The sequence below is a fragment of the Carassius auratus genome, unplaced genomic scaffold, assembly GCF_003368295.1.
Source record: "Carassius auratus strain Wakin unplaced genomic scaffold, ASM336829v1 scaf_tig00214183_4049273_7079891, whole genome shotgun sequence".
Lineage (NCBI taxonomy): Eukaryota > Metazoa > Chordata > Actinopteri > Cypriniformes > Cyprinidae > Carassius > Carassius auratus.
In genome coordinates this window covers 685,545-703,759 of record NW_020527547.1, presented here as the reverse complement: position 1 = coordinate 703,759, position 18,215 = coordinate 685,545, and the positions used below count along the sequence as shown (strand labels likewise).

At 36.6% G+C, this 18,215-nt stretch overlaps 1 protein-coding gene across 13 annotated transcripts in view; it reads right to left on the bottom strand.

Annotated features, from left to right (window-relative positions):
• LOC113091348 (armadillo repeat protein deleted in velo-cardio-facial syndrome homolog) overlaps window positions 1-18,215 on the bottom strand; it is a 203,047-nt gene that overhangs the window by 34,422 nt on the left and 150,410 nt on the right. For all 13 annotated transcript variants that reach the window (XM_026256803.1, XM_026256811.1, XM_026256808.1 and 10 more), the window contains 2 exons: window positions 5,110-5,612; window positions 118-301 (listed from right to left, as the gene is read on the bottom strand). In XM_026256803.1, coding sequence (XP_026112588.1) covers window positions 118-301; window positions 5,110-5,612 — 687 coding nt within the window. The remainder of the gene's footprint in view (window positions 1-117; window positions 302-5,109; window positions 5,613-18,215) is intronic.

Genomic DNA, 18,215 nt, shown 5'->3' with positions numbered 1-18,215 from the left:
GAGCAATTCAATATGAATCGAAGAAATGGGTAAAAGGCAATTTGCAGAAACCCAATAAGACCAATAAGAGGTCAGCTTTCAAAGATGGGAAAGGTGCTGTCAATCAGACCAGTATACCTTAAACATCCTGATGTGTTCTTGAAGACTGTGGTCCACTCTGCATCTCGTGGCTTTGAGTCCTCGTTCGGCTCATGTTCCCAGCCCGAATGAGGGATAATGACCTCGTTAGTCATCGTCTGAAGCCCGTGGTTAATTATCACCATCTTCAGTGGCTCATATGAGGACAAGTTCCAAAGTGTTCCTAACATGTGGAGCAAGACAGAGAGAGAGAGAGAAAAGAAGAAAACAGGAAAAGAAAAAATGACCTGTTACACCTTTTAACATGACACAAGAGCTACAAACAAAAAGTAGCACCACTTTTAGATCTGCTGACACACCACGCATTACAAAAACATTGATTCTGAGTTTTCAGACAGAAACCTCCATTACAGACCATGACTAAGAAGGATTGCACAAGAAAAAGAAAAAGAGAAACAAAGTTTGAGAAAAATAGCTCAGAGTAAACAGAACATGAAGGGGCCAGGCTGTTATTTTCTAGACAATAAAACAGAGAAGCTTGTTCTATAAGTCAGCAGACATATATACGCCTACAGAGTTTAGAAAGACTGGCCTTTGTTTTATTAACTTGGCAAGCCCCATACAGCTGCTGCTACCCCCTGGAAATATACAGCGAATAAATAAACTTCCTTTAAAAACTAAGTCTCAGGACCACAGGTCATCCTCGCTAAAAACAGAAATAGCAAGTGTTTACGTTGTTGTGTATGCACTCAAACAAAAGCACATCCTGATACAACTCTGAATCTATTTATCTGCCCTTCAAACACATCATCATCACTCCATCTTCTTCTCACTCCGCAATTACTTCCAGATCAATTTCTGCTCACAAAAACTCCAACAAGAAGTAAACATGTTGTAGCTCTGTGTAATGTGGGCTCAGGTTATTTTAACCACCAAAATAAATTATTTACTGTCAGATAATAACCAAAAATGTACTTCCATCTGTGAGGAGGTTTCATCACCATCTCCTCTTAGGTGCTGAATGGCCATTAGACCCTGGCTGAAGTGCAGATAACAGATGCAGTACAGACAGCCGCTGCCGAATGTGGGAATGTCTATTTGGTAACGTGGAACATTAAAGAGCATGGTTCATTACCAGCTAGCTCAGGCACATGTGCACATGTTATTGTGTCAGATGGGCTTGTAGTCAGAGGAGATGTAGCACATGCTGATTAACTTCACTTCATTGGCTTTAACAGGAGGCAGACAACTGGAGCAGGCTGAAGCAGCCAAAGGCTGTATACATACATACATGCACATATATATATATATATATATATATATATATATATATATATATATATATATATATATATGTGTGTGTGTGTGTGTGTGTGTGTGTGTGTGTGTGTGTGTGTGTGTGTGTGTGTGTGTGTGTGTGTGTGTGTGTGTGTGTGTGTATGTGTGTACACCTAGTATTGTATTTGTTTGGTTCCCCTGGCATCTTTTACAAGTTCCTGGATATTCCACAAATCGAATATAAAAGGAGCCAATGAAACCCATGCGAGGGAAGCTGAACCTTGCAAGAGGTGCAGGCTGATTGAGTTTACGCCTTCCTGCTTGTCATTGGAGCCCCCTAGCTAATTCAATTTCCTGGGAGCAGCAGACGTGCTGTTCTAACAGGCCATTCACTTAGGGCTATTACAGTCCCATCCTGCCCCCTGCCATTCATCATACACTGATTGGACAGCCGAGTCAGAGAGAAAGAAACAGGAAAGAAGGGTAAATGAAGTAATCATCTCAGAAATGCCACCATACTCTGGACTTGTGGAATTTCTGAACAAATGTCATTTTGTAATGTTTCGTGGACTTTTTCTACTGCTCTTCTTTTTTTGTCAAATATAATGAGGTGATTTGAGGGGACCTCTGCATAAGTACACAAACCAAAAAAGTAATATCCACACAAAAACAAAGAATCATTCAGACCAAGAGATTCAACGCAGTACCAAATTGAAACACTGGCATTTAGTAATTATATTTCTAAATGTAAATTGGATCATATGTAATTTTTTATTTTACCTTTTGTGTGTACATTTTTCAAGGATGAGGTCGCATCATGCAACCTGTTCATGTTCTACCAAGTCTAACTGTATATCCAAACAACATATAATAGTAGGATTTCCTGAATGAGTGTTTTTGAACAAATCTATTTAGTGAATGATTCAATGACTCACTCATAAAGTCACTTGTTTCATTTCTGAAAGAATTGAGTTTTGAATTGAGTTTTGAACTACTGGTGTAACGATGCAACTAGCAGAAAAAGTCACAGAAAAATCCCCAAGACTACCAATACACCGACTAACAAGTCTGACTGGAATGTGCAAAAACACAAAAGTGGAGTCTCTGCGGTCTAGTACAGATAACGGAATTAGGAAGTACATCTAAAAATCTGTTTCTACTAAAAAGTTGCTTGATCAGAGCAAAACAAATATGGTCGCGATGGAGAGTTGAAGTACCATATTTTCCGGACTATAAGTCACACTTTTTTTCATAGTTTGGCTGGTCCTGCGACTTATAGTCAGGTGCGACTTATTTATCAAAATTAATTTGACATGAACCAAGACAAATGAACCAAGAGAAAACATTACTGTATACAGCTGCGAGAGGGCACTCTATGCTGTTCAGTGCTCCTATAGCCAACCGCTGAGCAGCGTAGAGCGCCCTCTCGCGGCTGTAGACGGTAATGTTTTCTCTTGGTTCTAAATATATGGACTTATAGTCCAGTGTGACTTAAATATGTTTTTTTCCTCATCGTGATGTATTTTTGGACTAATGCGACTTATACTCAGGTTCATGGCTACTGGTATAAACATACTGCTTTAGCTAGTTGGTTGTAATGAACAGTTTTAATTAAAAATAATGCTAACATACAAAGTGGAAAAGTCAATGAAAAACTAAGCAGATACTTTTTTTTTTTAATTAGAAAAAAAAAATAATGAACAGAAAGAAAAAAAAAGTACTAGCAATATCCACACAATGAGTTTCTTGGTTGAAGGTGCAAATAAATGCTGCTGACGATACATGGGCACCAACCATGGCGTTCAAGAGCACAAGGTGAACCTATTTTTAAAACCCTGCAATTATTTCTAATTGTAGAAAAAACATTCCAGGGGCTTGGTTTGGAAAAGACATACAATATTCCCTCCATCCTGTAGAAGAGAGCTATTTTTAGCTGTAAAGTTAATCACTGAGGCTGTGGAGCTGTTATTCATCACTGTTTCATATTCCAGCAGTATGAGGATTCACTCAGGTATTTCACACGCCAGAAACATTTTTCTGTGATCTGTGAAAAAACGGAATGTCTGGTTTGGACAACTATCAGTCAATGTCATTATCAAAAAAAAAAAAAAAAAAAAAAAAAAACTTTCTCTTTCAGTAGTTTAACCAAACCCTAGTAGAGGAAATACTGTACTTAGTATTTTTAAGCATATACATTCACATCCAAAAGTTTGGGGTCAGTAAGATTTATATTAATACTTTAGTTCAGCAAGGAGGCATTCATTTGATCAAAGTGACATAAAATAAATATATAATGGTGCAAAAATTTATATTTAATATATTAAGCAGTAGAACTGTTTTCAACATTTTAAATTGTATAGTAATAATATTTCACAATATAAACAGACAAATGCAGCCCCTGCTGAGCAAAATCATGAAAATGATGATATGTCCAAATGGGATATGTTTAGAATTATGTCATATACAAATGCTTATTATTGTTGTATTTTCTTAAAATTTTGTAAATTCCTCATGGTGTTTCAGTGACACGAATCCCCTGTTCCAGAAAAATGTCGTGTGTATGCATGCAAACATGTGTCTTTGGTCTTTGTGTGTTGCATGCATTGTCCAGGTTCTAGTAAATGTATCAGGTCATGGAGACCAGGCCTAGGGATTAAGGTCCCCGGAGGACACACATAAACCCCAGCATGCTCTTATATTGACATTCAGCAGGTCAAGACCCTGCTCAGCGGTCCTGCTGAAAGACTGATCTGGATTCAGTCTACATCATACCGGACTCATCTGTTACTTGAATCATGCAAAACATGGTGAGAGGCCTATGGCCAGTTTAAGTTAGGATGCTTGCTAAGCATGACTGGATGAAATGAGAACAAATACAAATGAATGAATCATAGAAGATTTAGGACAAATAAACTAAAAAAGATGGAAGGTTGTTGGACTGAAAGGGAATTCTATTGGTCAGGGCAGTCACACAGAAGAAACCCTGATGAATCTAGAATTGAATTTCAACCAGCTCCCATTACCACCATAAAAATGTCCTCCTCAAATTTTAGACTAGCTACAAGCAATGTAGCATTATTAAAATGGTTACCTATGTTCTCAAAAATTATTTTGCAAGAAGTCTCTAAATAATATACCAAATGCTAAAATACAGTTATACTGTAAAATATTATTACATTTAAAATAAATGGTATCAAAAGAGCAGATTGACCTAATAGGCTACATTCACACTGTCAGTTTTTGGAATTGACAACCACATTGACTTACAGGTGTGAGTCTTGAAATGTCATGTTTAGACGCCATCTTACAGTAGCTTCTCCGATACGGCTGTATTCAATTCAAGTTTGTATGTATGAACATGCGATGGGAGTCAAGCCCGTATTCCTTAACATAGCAACAGTGACCAAAGTAATATCAAAGATGGCAACGTCCATAAAACTGAAAGTCTTATCACTTTCTGACACAACGAGTCCAATTGAGCAGTAAGTTCTATAAGTTCATGCAAGTGTGAGTCCAGAAAATGTACAGGTATGAGTTCAGTTATAGGATGCGGTTGTCACACCTAAAGATAACTGTTCTGTGTGTGAACATAACCATATTAAGGACTCAGTGACAGGACTGACATCTCTATTCTGCTGCTGTGTGAACGTGGCTATAAGGTGGGTGAAACCCCATGTACAACCCACTTTACAAAGTTTGTGTTCATGATCACAGTGCTAAGTTCCAGTATGCAATTTAGTTATCATATCTTACCTGTGATAAGTTCCCGAACTTCCATATCATTGGTTTTCCTCAGCAGACGTATGAGAGCAGGAATCCCATCACAGCTCTTGATGGCCACCTTGTTATCATGGTCCTTGCCGTAGGAGATGTTTCTCAAAGCTCCGCAGGCCTTGCGATGGACTTCTGCTTTAGGGTGGTCCAGCAAGCCCACCAGAACTGGGATCCCTTTAAGCTGCCTAACATCTTTCTTTATCTTGTCGTTTTCATAGCAAAGATGCTGCAAGTAGGCGGCTGCATTGGATTTGACTGGATCGATGGGGTGGCCTAGCATGGCGATGACCTCAGGCAGGTCGGGGTCCCTCCAGCGCGGGTCTTTGCGGATGCTGTCAATGGAGGGGGAGCGTCTGCCGCCCATGCGGTCCAGACTGGCCATGCTGCCCCTCTCGGGCTGGGCAAGAGGTGCTGGGAACATGCCATGGATGTAGGGGTGTCTTTCATCGATTAATTCAGTCTCTGTAGGGTCCTCATAGCCTCTGTAACCAAATGAAGAAAAATAGAGAGATTTCAAAAAGGTTTATCAGTCATCCAATGGTATTAACACCACACAAAGAGCAGGACAGAGTGAAAAACTATATTTGAGATATGTCATGCTTTATGATTCTTCAGAAAAGAAAGTCACGGTATGATATAGTAATATAGTACAGAGAAAAATGTGACTGCTTTAGTTATTAACTATGGTGTCAAAGAGTCCACAAAAAAAACTGCTACCATTTGCCTATTAATTGTGTCTGTCAGGACACTGATTTTCTCTCTTTCTTTAATTAAAGATGGATGGGATGGGATACAGCATGAAGGAAAACAGAGAGCCAGCATGGCCCAGAGCAAATATAGAACAGACTGGAAACAGAAAGAGAGAGAGAGAGAGAGAGAGAGAGAGAGAGAGACAGATGGATAGGAATCGATGGGTGGCTTCCCTACTATGAGTAATCTGAATAGAGGAGAGCGTAGTACAACATCACTCCCACTGGGAGAATCCCAGCTCTGGACTTTTCTGAGAGCTCCCTGTCACAATCAAACAATCAATATATCGGGATAGGAAATTAAAAAATCAGCATGCATTTCTGAAATGTTCATTGTAAATTAACACTGATAATGCTTTGAAAATGTATAGTTAAAGGTGCTGTAGGGAACTTTTGTAAAAAAATATTTTTTACATATTTGTTAAACCTGTCATCATGTCCTGACAGTAGAATATGAGACGGATAATCTGTGAATAAAATCAAGCTCCTCTGGCTCCTCCCAGTGGTCCTATTGCCATTTGCAGAAAGTCATGCGCTCCCGGTAAAAAACAACCAATCAGAGCTGCGGTCCGTAACTTTGTTTGTGTTCAAAATGTAGAAAAATGATAAGCGAGTACACCATGAGTACACCATAATAAGCGAGTACACCATGAATCCATTTTCCAAACCGTGTTTTTAGCTTGTCCTGAATCACTAGGCTACACCTATAATAAGTGTTTATATTCTGACTATTTTAGATTGCTTCGGGGGTACCGCGGCAGAGTAACCCAGTACCTTTGTGATTCTTCATAGACATAAACAGAGAGAAGTAGTTCCGGCTACGATGTTCTTCCGCAAGACGCAAGCAGTTCTGTTTATTAACCGCTAGAGCGTCAAAAGTTCCCTACTGCAGCTTTAAAGTAAATCCTTTTTTTTTTACATTTGGTAGCACACAATTGCTGTTTAGGCTGCTACTGCTACTGTGCTGTTTTAGAAAGTGTGAACCTATTCATGGCTACTTCACCACCAGCCAACTGAAGAGCCCAATGGACTGAAAATACAGTTTACAAACAAATACTCAGTGGGAACATTTCCTGGTACTTCAGGAACCTTGGAAATTAACCATTGTATGATTTCATTAAAACCAAGCTGAAACTGACCAAAAAGTGCTGTTCATGGTGTTCAAACATATTTCCAAAAAATCTAATCCACTGCTCCGCAGATGGTAGCAAAAGATTTGCCTTTCTTTGAGGCATCACACAAACCCTGAAGTGGCAATGACCGATTTTAACTTCTGAAGTGAAACAGTGGTTTTAAAAATAGAAACATCACTGTATGCCATATGGATTATTTATTACAACCTATACTAACATTGAACATTCTGCAAGTGTTCATACTGTAGGTGGCTGGAGGCTCTCATGAGCCCGTGATATTTTACAGTGTAGAGGTTGGAAATAACATGTCAGGGGGTGTGCTGTACACTGTATCAGGGAGGTTACATCAATCTCAGATAGGAGTCTCAGCATGCTTCATTATCAGTGTGAACAAAACAGAGTTGTCCCTTGTGGTGGTACTTCGAATTTGGCAAAGAAATATTAAATCCCTGTGCCACACACTCACCATCACTCTTTCTCTCTCTCCATTTCCAGCTCATTTTCTGTCTTCATCTAACTCAAGGTGGGAAAAACAAGGTGTACCAGACATTCAGAGCACTAGGAACCAAACGTGCAAATATAAAGCCACCACTATAATCTAGAGGAAACGTTTAGATATTAATATTTTGCTAATTCTTTCTTTTTCATTTGTAGTCTGAATAGAAAAAAAAACTTAAACATTTTGTAAGTGATGGAATCTGATCAGATTTCATTACTTACAAAATGCTAGTGCAGGAAAGACTGCTAAAGACTGGATTAGAAAAAAACAAATTGGATTTACGCACAGTTTGAACAAAGTCTTTGATGTGTGACTTGACAAAATGGGCCACAGCTGAGAATGTTGGCGGTTTTGAGGGATGCACTTCTAATGAGAGTTTTATGTTAATTATGTACTGCAACTTTGGAGGTGATCTGAGGGCACATTACAGAGGAAGGAAATCTCAGCAAGCTGTTACACGACAGTGCTTTAAATAAACAGTTCATAAATCTGACATCATAAAGAGATGATCTGGCCATGAAATGGGGCATTAACTCTATGATGGTACATGACGAACACATCATCTGATTAGTCCATGAGGAAAGAGAGTTTTAAGCACACTAAACAAACATGTTGACGATGACAGAACGGGTATAACATGTTGACAGATGAGTCATCTCTTAGACACAAAACTTTTCTGAATTAAAAAAAATATATATATTCAAGGACATTAAAGGTCCCCTTCTTCATGATCCCATGTTTTAAACTTTAGTTAGCGTGTAATGTTGTTGTTAGAGTATAAATAATATCTGTAAAATTCTAAAGCTCAAAGTTCAATGCCAAGCAAGATATTTTATTTAACAGAATTCGCCTGCAAAAAAACGACCCATTTGGACAACATCCCTCTAGTTCCTGCAGTAATGACATCACTAAAACAGTTTTTGACTAACCTCCGCCCACATGAATTCACAAACGCTGTTATTTTCGTCTCTGAGTCCAATCATCTTTGTTTGGGCTTCCCAGGGATGCTGTACTTGGTGATTAACGGTTACAATTTATGTTTAACTCGGTTCCCGAAAATTATAATCCACATGTAAAACTATGTGCAGCACATTTAGCTGAGGACAGCTTGCTTAGTACAACTTCCTCAATCTCAACCAGTTTAATGCCAGATTCGCACAAAGATTATTCTTGAAAGATGGAGCAGTTCCCTCTTTGTCTGGAGAAGGCGTTGTTTATGGACCACAACTGGTAAGTGTATTTTATTATTTAAGTTGGTGCGTTTAACAGTTTCTGTAACTTATTACACAAAGGGCAATGCTGTTAAGCTTTGTTAACTAGATGTTAGGGCTGTGCAAAAAAACGAATGCGATTTTCATGCGCATCTTGTCAGTAAAAACGCTCCTGTGATTAGAAGAAGAAATCTCCAGCACGTGTGTTCTAGTCCAATCGCGTTTCCAGGAGGGCCGCATGCACTCAGCTGCTGTGGAATCACAACACCGGAACCGCTGGCCCAATCAGAAGTCGTTACGTATTTCTGAAGGATGGACTTTATAGAACAAGGAAGTCATCAGCCCGTTTTTGTGACCGTGAAAACAGCGGTATACAGATAGGTGAATTGTGTGAAAAATACTGTTTTTTTACATGCGAAACATGAACACATATTATATTGCAAACTGTAAACACAATCAAAGCTTCAAATAAGCGCGAATAACGGGACCTTTAAGTTGATCAAAAGAAACACATTTTACAGTGTAACAAATAATTTCTCCTCACTGTGCAATAAAATGTGAAATACTCAACTGTCTATACTTATATGTTCGTGACTTAATATATCTTCTCTACCCTCATTCTCTTTAATGTAATTAATTCTTTAATTTTTCTATAGCAATGTACATACAATATACTATTTACTGTCTTTTTGCTTTTTGTGTATTGTTTTTACATAGTTATTTTTAATCAATTAATTTTTGTTATCTGTGTCTTGTCACATGTAAATGTGTCTGTGTACTGGAAACTTCTGTCACCAAGAAAAATCCCTGTCTGTGTAAGCACGCTTGGCAAAAAATGCCATTCTGATTCTATTTTTATTTTTAAATGCTGTTCTTCTGAACTTTCATTAAAGAATCGTAATTGTTTTTTTTTTGTTTTTTTCACGGTTTCCACAAAAATATTAAGCAGCACAGCTGTTTTCAATATTGATAATAATAAGAAATGTCCCTAAAGCAGAAAATCATCATATTAGAATGATTTCTGAAGGATCATGTGACACTGAAGACTGGAGTATTGTCTGCTGTAAACTCAGCTTTGCCATCACAGGAATAAATTACATTTAAAAATTTTGAAAATGTAAAACCATTATTTTGAATTGTAATAAGATTTCAGAATATTAAGATATATTACATAAGAGTGTTTCTTCTAGCAGCACTTAGTCCTTTAGTAAATTAAAATATGACAAATTATGCCAATCATGTTTCCTATGTGTTTAGTCAAATGTAATCAGGGACAGTCTAAGTTGTGGAAAAGTTAATGGGAGAAATTTAACGGTCAATGTGGTATCTCCAAGGTGGCCACAGAGTTAAATGACTTTGCATATTTTGACAATGATAAACCTACTACTCATCTTCTCAATTCTAATGTTGGTTTGCAGTTCACTGAACACTGCTGCAACGACCAGCTCTGGTCACCATTCATTACCATCACCATTTGTTTTGTTATTGTAACATGCCAACAGATTTCATGCAAATTAAGAGAGTGGTTACTGACCACATGGTAAATTTGGAAGCATTTTATTGCTTTGGAAATGCCATCCAAGTGCCATTTAGTGTCAGGATGATGAAATAATCACTAACTGACGTAATGTCTAAATTGCGACCAGTGCCAGACCTGTTGGGAGCAAACCAACATTAACAAGGCTGGCACTCAGGATACATTATTTCTACTTGAGTTAAACAGTTCAATACTCTTCCCACCAAGACTCATGCTGATGCAAATAATGAACCAGAACAGCTAATACAGAAAGGGCATACAGGCTTAGCCAGCATGACTCATGTTTGATGATGTGTATGACCAAGTATAATATGATTTACAGAGTGACTCTTCCAACCATTATTGGAGTCATCTCATCTTGTTATTCATCCAGAAAACACCAATTCCAAAGTCTTTAACTGTTTCAAGACATTCTAGAAACAGTAGAGAGCTATCTGACTGGAACTGAGATGGTTCTTCCATCTAGTGGAAGGTTCTTCCAGTGGTCAAACTAAGCACTGGACTAAAGATGACCCTGCAGCAGTATCTTATTTTAAGTCCTTTTCATCTAAAACAAAGCTTGAGATTGAAAAGATTGCATCAGCTTACACAAAACGGTATTCCTCAATTTATCCAACAGAAAACCAAGCGTAACCTCTTAGACTCCCTGGGCACTTATTAAGAGTGGTAATTTGAAGTTTATGCTGCTGGTTTACCTTAAATCGGTGGATTCCACTAGAAATAAAAAAGGAACGGACATATACTTTATCCAAAACCAAACACAGCCTCACTGCTGCATCACTTTTAGACAGCATTTACATATAAAGGCACTTCTTAAAAGAACAGTTCATGAATAACTACCTATTTACCATCATGATGTTCCAAACCTGAATGTGGTTTTTTTTTTTTTTCTGTGAGATACAAAAGAGTTTTTTTCTCCAGTTTTGCCCACCGGATCAAGGAATCAGTGAATTAAACTCAAGTCAAGAATAGCATCAGTCAATGAGCTCTTCTTTTCTATGAACTCATAGAATTTGGTTTACAAATCAAGACAAACGATTTGATCAGCGATCAGACAATGATAAACTTTTCAATGATCTGTTTACAGCTTCGGAATTAACAGCTAGTTGGAGAGGAAGATTTGTGAATAACTTTTAATTTGAAGACCAATTTAGTTATGGTCCTCACACAGAGCAAGTATACTATTAGCTTTCAGCTATCATGACTAATTTAAGAGACTTTATGTCATGCTTTTTAACAGCCTTGGTTAATGTAATTGTATAGACAATACCATACAAAAGTCTTAAAAATCCATGTTTTTGTAACACAAAATAAAATAATATGTGTTTGGAAACATATAAAGGTCAGTAAATGATGAATTTCAGCCAAAATTCTGTGCCAAAATGCTTCTGCCAGAACTCATTAGAAAGATAACACAATGCTGTCAGGAGAAGATTGAAATTGGATATGACCAAAAGAACAGATCACTTTGAGACAATGAGAGGGTTCAAAATTATTGTTCACAACACTGCTATTGTAGAGACAGTTTCATCTCTTCCTCTCTTTCACACACACACACACAAACAAACATTGAGGGGTTTGCAAATCTAAATGATTTAAACAGTTCAGATGCATGCTAAACCCTGTGGACTGAGTGATGGGAATGTCAAGATTTGCATTTAAATTGCTGCCATTGTATGTAGTAGTGTATTCATAACACGTGAACACACTTCGACTACACATTATGCTCTTCCACTAGATGTGGTGCTCTGAAGTTATTACAACAGATTCAATGCCTTGATAATGAGCCAAATGTTCTTCATGTTCCAGAAATATGTGCGTGTCTGTTTTTTGTTTGTTGCCAGCAGAAACCATGGTTATGTGCCCATTTCTACATCCATTTTGCTCTCTCATCATTTCCTTTCTCTGAATTATTTATTTCTAGATTTTTTTGGATAAATGGCTATGCCTCCGAATAGAAAAATAGGAAAATGTTATAATATCCACTATTAAAATGAGCAATTACTTTGTGGATTAACGATTCATGTGAGAAAAAAGAAAGAGATCTTTCACTTCATTTGACAAATCTAAAAATGATTAATAAATCATGAATCACAATAAATAACAATAATAATAAAAAAAAATCACAGTTGCTATTGCACTATAAGATACAGTTCTTCATAGAAATGCCCCCAAAATACCATTGTACCATTAAACAAAAACAACGACAACAACACTATAGTGTATTAAGCAATTGCTGTATTGTCTTCATGTTTCATTGAAAAACACCCACATAAATAAAAATCTAAATCTAATTAAAGTTTAAACGCTGTTTAAAAGCTCCATTAGTGATTATTCCAATACTTTTAAGGAATAAGCACTTGTAAAAAAAAAAAAAAAAGAAAAAAAAAAAAAGGAAGAGACCACTCATTTCAGTCATTTCTACTGGAAACAAATTACAATTGTTGCGGTATATATTCAGGAATCGGAGCGAATCGGACAAGATTCATTTGTTTGGGAATCAGACTACACAGATTGCTCTGAATGTTCTGTAGATTCAGAATCTCAGAATATTTTAACATTGTATTCCACTTCACAAGAGAAAAAATACATGTGTGAATACATATCACACATATCAATATTTTTTTAAATTGAAACTGGTATTAAATAAGAACTCTATTCCACTCTACAGGTGCTAGTCATATAATTAGAATTCACTAATTCCATACAAAAAGTTAAACGTGTATATTATATTCATTAATTACACACAGACTGATATATTTCAAATGTTTATTTCTTTTAATTTTGATGATTATAACTGACAACTAAAGAAAATCCAAAATTATCTCAGAATATTAGAATATTGTGAAAAGATTCAATATTGAAGACACCTGGTGTCACACAATAATCAGCTAATTAACTCAAAACATCTGCAAAAGCCGTTCAATGGTCTCTCAGTTTAGTTCTGTAGGCTACACAATCATGGGGAAGACTGCTGACTTGACATTTGACATGGAGGTCTTGCCCACATGGAGGGCAAGACACAAAAGGCCATTGCAAAAGAGGATGGCTGTTCACAGAGCTCTGTGTCCAAGTACATTAATAGAGGTCAAGGGAAGGAAAAGATGTGGTAGAAAAAAAGTGTATAAGCAATAGTGATAACCGCACACTGGAGAGGATTGTGGGACAAAACCCATTCAAAAATGTGGGGGAGATTCACAAAGAGTGGACTGCAGTCGGAGTCAGTGCTTCAAGAACCACTATGCACAGATGTATGCAAGACATGGGTTTCAGCTGTCGCATTCCTTGTGTCAACAGACAGCTTCAGAAGCATCTAAAGACAAAAAGGACTGGACTGCTGCTAAGTGGTCCAAAGTTATGTTCTCTGATCAAAGTAAATTTTGCATTTCCTTTGGAAATCAGGGTCCCAGAGCCTGGAGGAAGAGAGGAGAGGCACACAATCCACGTTGCTTGAGGTCCAGTGTAAAGTTTCCACAGTCAGTGATGGTTTGGGGTGCCATGTCATCTGCTGGTGTTGGTCCACTGTGTTTTCTAACATCCAAGGTCAACGGTGCCGTATACCAGGAAGTTTTAAAGCACTTAATGCTTCCTGCTGTTCACCAACTTCATGGAGATGCAGATTTCATTTTCTAACAGGACTTGGCACCTGCACACAGTGCCAAAGCTACCAGTATCTGGTTTAAGGGCCATGGTATCCCTGTTCTTAATTGGCCAGCAAACTCACCTGACCTTAACCCCATAGAAAATCTATGGGGTATTGTGAAGAGGAAGATGCGATATGCCAAACCCAAGTATTCAGTAGAACTGAAGGCCACTATCAGAGCAACCTGGGTTCTCATAACACCCGACTCCATGCCACGCAAAACTGCTGCAGTAATTCAGGCAAAAGGAGCCCCAAATATGTATTGAGTGCTGTGCATGCTCTTACTTTTCATGTTCATACTTTTCAGTTGGCCAAAATTTCTAAAAATCCTTTCTTTGTATTGGTCTTAAGTAATATTCTAAGAGGTACTGAATTTGGGATTTTCCTTAGTTGTCAGTTATAATGATAAAAAAATAAATAAACATTTGAAATATATCAGTCTGTGTGTAATGAATGAATATAATATACAAGTTTCACTTTTTGAATGGAATTAAGTGAAATAAATCAACTTTCTGATGATATTCTAATTATATGACCAGCACATGTAACATTACTATATAATACATTTTACCAACTCAGATCCCAAGACTAAACTTCCATATAAGGATGGAATATTTTTTTTCTCTTTCTGCCTGCACTATATAACTGTTGACAGTTCAACATGAGCACATAGAGGAAGTGGTCCCTGGTGGTCTCCGGGGAGATTTCTGTCTGACGACCTTATGGCTGCTCCGCTGTGGCACTGGTGGCAGGTGCAGGGAAGCACAGCCAAGGAGCGATGAACCATTAGAGATATGGCTGGAGACGAGACGCCCCCTTTGTCTGGCAGTGTTCACCAGAGACTATTAATCACTCTGACAACAAGAGAAATAAAGATAAAGAAGAGACCTCAAGTCGGTGAAACCAATTAAATGCACAGAAAATGTCTAATCCATGCAAACACGGCGCGGCCAACCATTTCTTTGCTAAATGTCACAATTTCGGCTGTTTTATAATTGTGGGTTTCCAAACTGCAAACTGCATTAACATATTCATCTTACACATTCATTAGCGATATTTTGTCAGCATGGGTTATTGTGAGAATGCCAATAAAGAATGCAAAATGCAATACTTTGACACTTGGAGTAAGAGGGGTGAGATCATTAATAATTACACAATAAATTTGACACAGATGTACACAAATACATAATGGCCTGAAAAACAGGAGGTGGTTGTGTATGCTGTTTGTGACAGTGACTGGCTACTGTATATATGTGCGCATCCTAATTAAAAAGAAACTATGTTCCTGCAACACACAGGACTGGCAAAACTCCTACAGATGCTCATAAGGAGTAATGTGTTGATACTGACTAGAGTATGACAAGGAAAATATGTTTCACGATAACAACATCTCTCCTTTCCTGTCTGCTCTGTCTTAGAAGATAAGAATTCTGTAAAAATGTGCGGTCTTCATTTAACAAAGAAATAACTTAGCAAAAAGAAGAGCTCTTCATTACACAAATGCAGACCTCTGCTGTATGTAAGCTGTCATCATCTTTTCATTTTATAATCTCTGCAAAGAGCAAGCTGTGGTCAGAACAACCGAAAATGTTTTAATGGGTAAATATATTTTAATGGGTAAAATGGCTTTTAACTTTCTTTGGTTGTGAAAGCAAAGGTCGCTCAGCTGAACAGGAAGAACATTTAGGGATGGAGAAAAAACTGAGACCTCACTTACAATTTTTTTTTTTTTAGCAAAACAAGAAAAATGTGTGATCTCTAGTTTCAACATGCATCCATCCATTCAATATCAGACTGTACCAATAATATATTATTACACATTTACTAAATAACACATACGTACACTGAAAACAAATTACTTGAAAAAAAAATCACATTTGACAAGTACTAGCTACTGAAATTAGCATTCATGAAGAAATCAAATTGAATTGCACTAAGTAAATATTGCTTAATTTTATTTAGTTAGGAAGTTTTGTTTATTTAAAGTAATTAAGTTTATTATTTTACAATAATGCCTAGCGTTTACCAAAATATTAAGTAAATCTCCGTTTACTGAAGTAAATAAGTAGATTTTGTTATATATTTTTTGTTCAAGATTTACATCTACTTCATTTTATGAATATACATTACTCCATATGATTATGTAAACATAGCTAATTTCTTTTTTGATTAATATAATCACAAACTAGGGCTGTGCAAAAAATCGAATGCAATTTTCATGCACATCTCATCAGTAAAGATGCTCCTGTAATTAGAAGTATATCTCCAGCACGTGCGTTCAGATCATGGTTGCCAGGTTTTCACAACAAATCCGTCCCAGTTGCTTCTCAAAACTAGACCAAAACTAGCCAGGAGTTTAGCTTTAACCCTAATCAAACACCTGAACAAGCTAAGCGCCAGCATTGAGAACCTCTGCTCTATACCTTTATCACAAATCACACAACTAAAATAGAATTAAATCGTTTATTTTTTTCAACATAAAAAGTTAATCGAAGTGAACAAAAAATAGTGTATAAAATGAATAAAAAATAAAGTATGGCTGAATAATACTTCAAGTGTCTGCTATTGTGTAATAAAATTCAATCTCTATTACCTACATAAACTGCATTTGCTGCACCATACACCGTTTCGACCCCAGGAGGTATCAAATAAGTTACAAAAAAACTTAAACAGAACAAGATGAGGTTTTCACCCGACAAAGCTAGGTAGTATTGATATAGCCAAAACTGCATCCAACATGAAAAGCATCAGTCTATCTTCCTCCCCACACCTCAAATGTGTATTGGAGTGAGGTCACCCTGTAAATGTAAATGAACACAATTTGTGACATTAAAACAATGATTTAAAACATTTAACCACAATATTTATTAGAACAGGTAAAAATAACAACAATAATGTTATATACGGCAATCTATGCATAGAATACATTTTCATTTAGTCATTTAGCAGACAGTTTTATCCAAAGCGCCTTACAAATGAGGACAATAAAAGTGATCAAAACAAACAATAGAGCAATAATGTGTAAGTGCTGTGACAAGTCTTGTCTGAATATGAGAATTAGACCAATCACTACTTCTATATAGTCATCAACTTACACACTGGCTTTGTTCTGCAGTATATTCATAAGACTTGCTTTTTAACCAACAAATTACAAGTTTAATACCATCATAAAGAAGCCCCTTCTATTCACACTTGTCAAAATGAGTCCTATTATCGCCGATGGCCACAGGTACAGTACTTTAGAGTTAGGTAGTATGTTAGTTTAGCATAGCGACAAAATGTGACAATTTATGGGATTACTACAATATTGTGGTAAACTCACTCTATTGCATTAGTCGAGTGTTTGAAATAACAGAAACAAACCTTATGCTATACTATGCAATTGCTTTATTTTAGTATCGTTAGCTAGCTAGCAGTTACATCATTTACTAATTTCCAGTTAATTCGTGCTCATGTTTTTCCAATCTTGCTCAAGTTTTTACTTTGTGAATCTCTAAACTATTGAAAAGATTTTCATTATGTAAGTTGAACGTTTATGTATAATGAGTCAAGTAAACAAGAATCAAACTCTCGAAATGCTAACGGTATTACTAATTAGAAATCTTAAAAAGAACTTACCTTGAACAGGAGAAAATCCAGCCATGCATCACCTCCGTGACAAGCCCAACCGTCTGTCTCGGATTAAAACCACTGGTAGAGTGTCTTGTCCAAACACGCAGTGGCAGATTCAAGCGCTATACTTTTAGATTAAAATTCAGGCTACTCAATATTTCTAGATTTATATGCAATGATTATATATAGAATATATAGAATATTTATTCTTCCCCTGCAGATAATTAAGATTACATGAATTCAATTAAAATTAAAATTGTTGTTCTTATTGAATTGTAATATTACAAGTAGAACTTATGATGGCTAATGTAATAAATTTACAACAAAGTTATTTTTTCAGTGTGCGAGTGTGTGTGTGTGTGTGTGTATATAAATAATAAATAGTTTTATGTATTTTATCCAGTATCAGACTGTACCAATTAGGAATAAAAATTATTATTATATATCTAATTACACATTTTCATGGCATTATTGGTATCATACAGAACAATTATATAATGTTTTTATTATTATTATTAAATTAATACAAATTAATCAATAATTATAGTTACAGCTATTATATTTTATTATGTAATAGTTAATAATTTACCAGTGCTCGTTGATATCTTGTTGGACAATGAAAGCCAGTTCTGTTGAGTAATAACCTTCCATAATGTGAAAGAAGAACCTGCATCTATATGCTTCTCAAGAGCTGGAACACT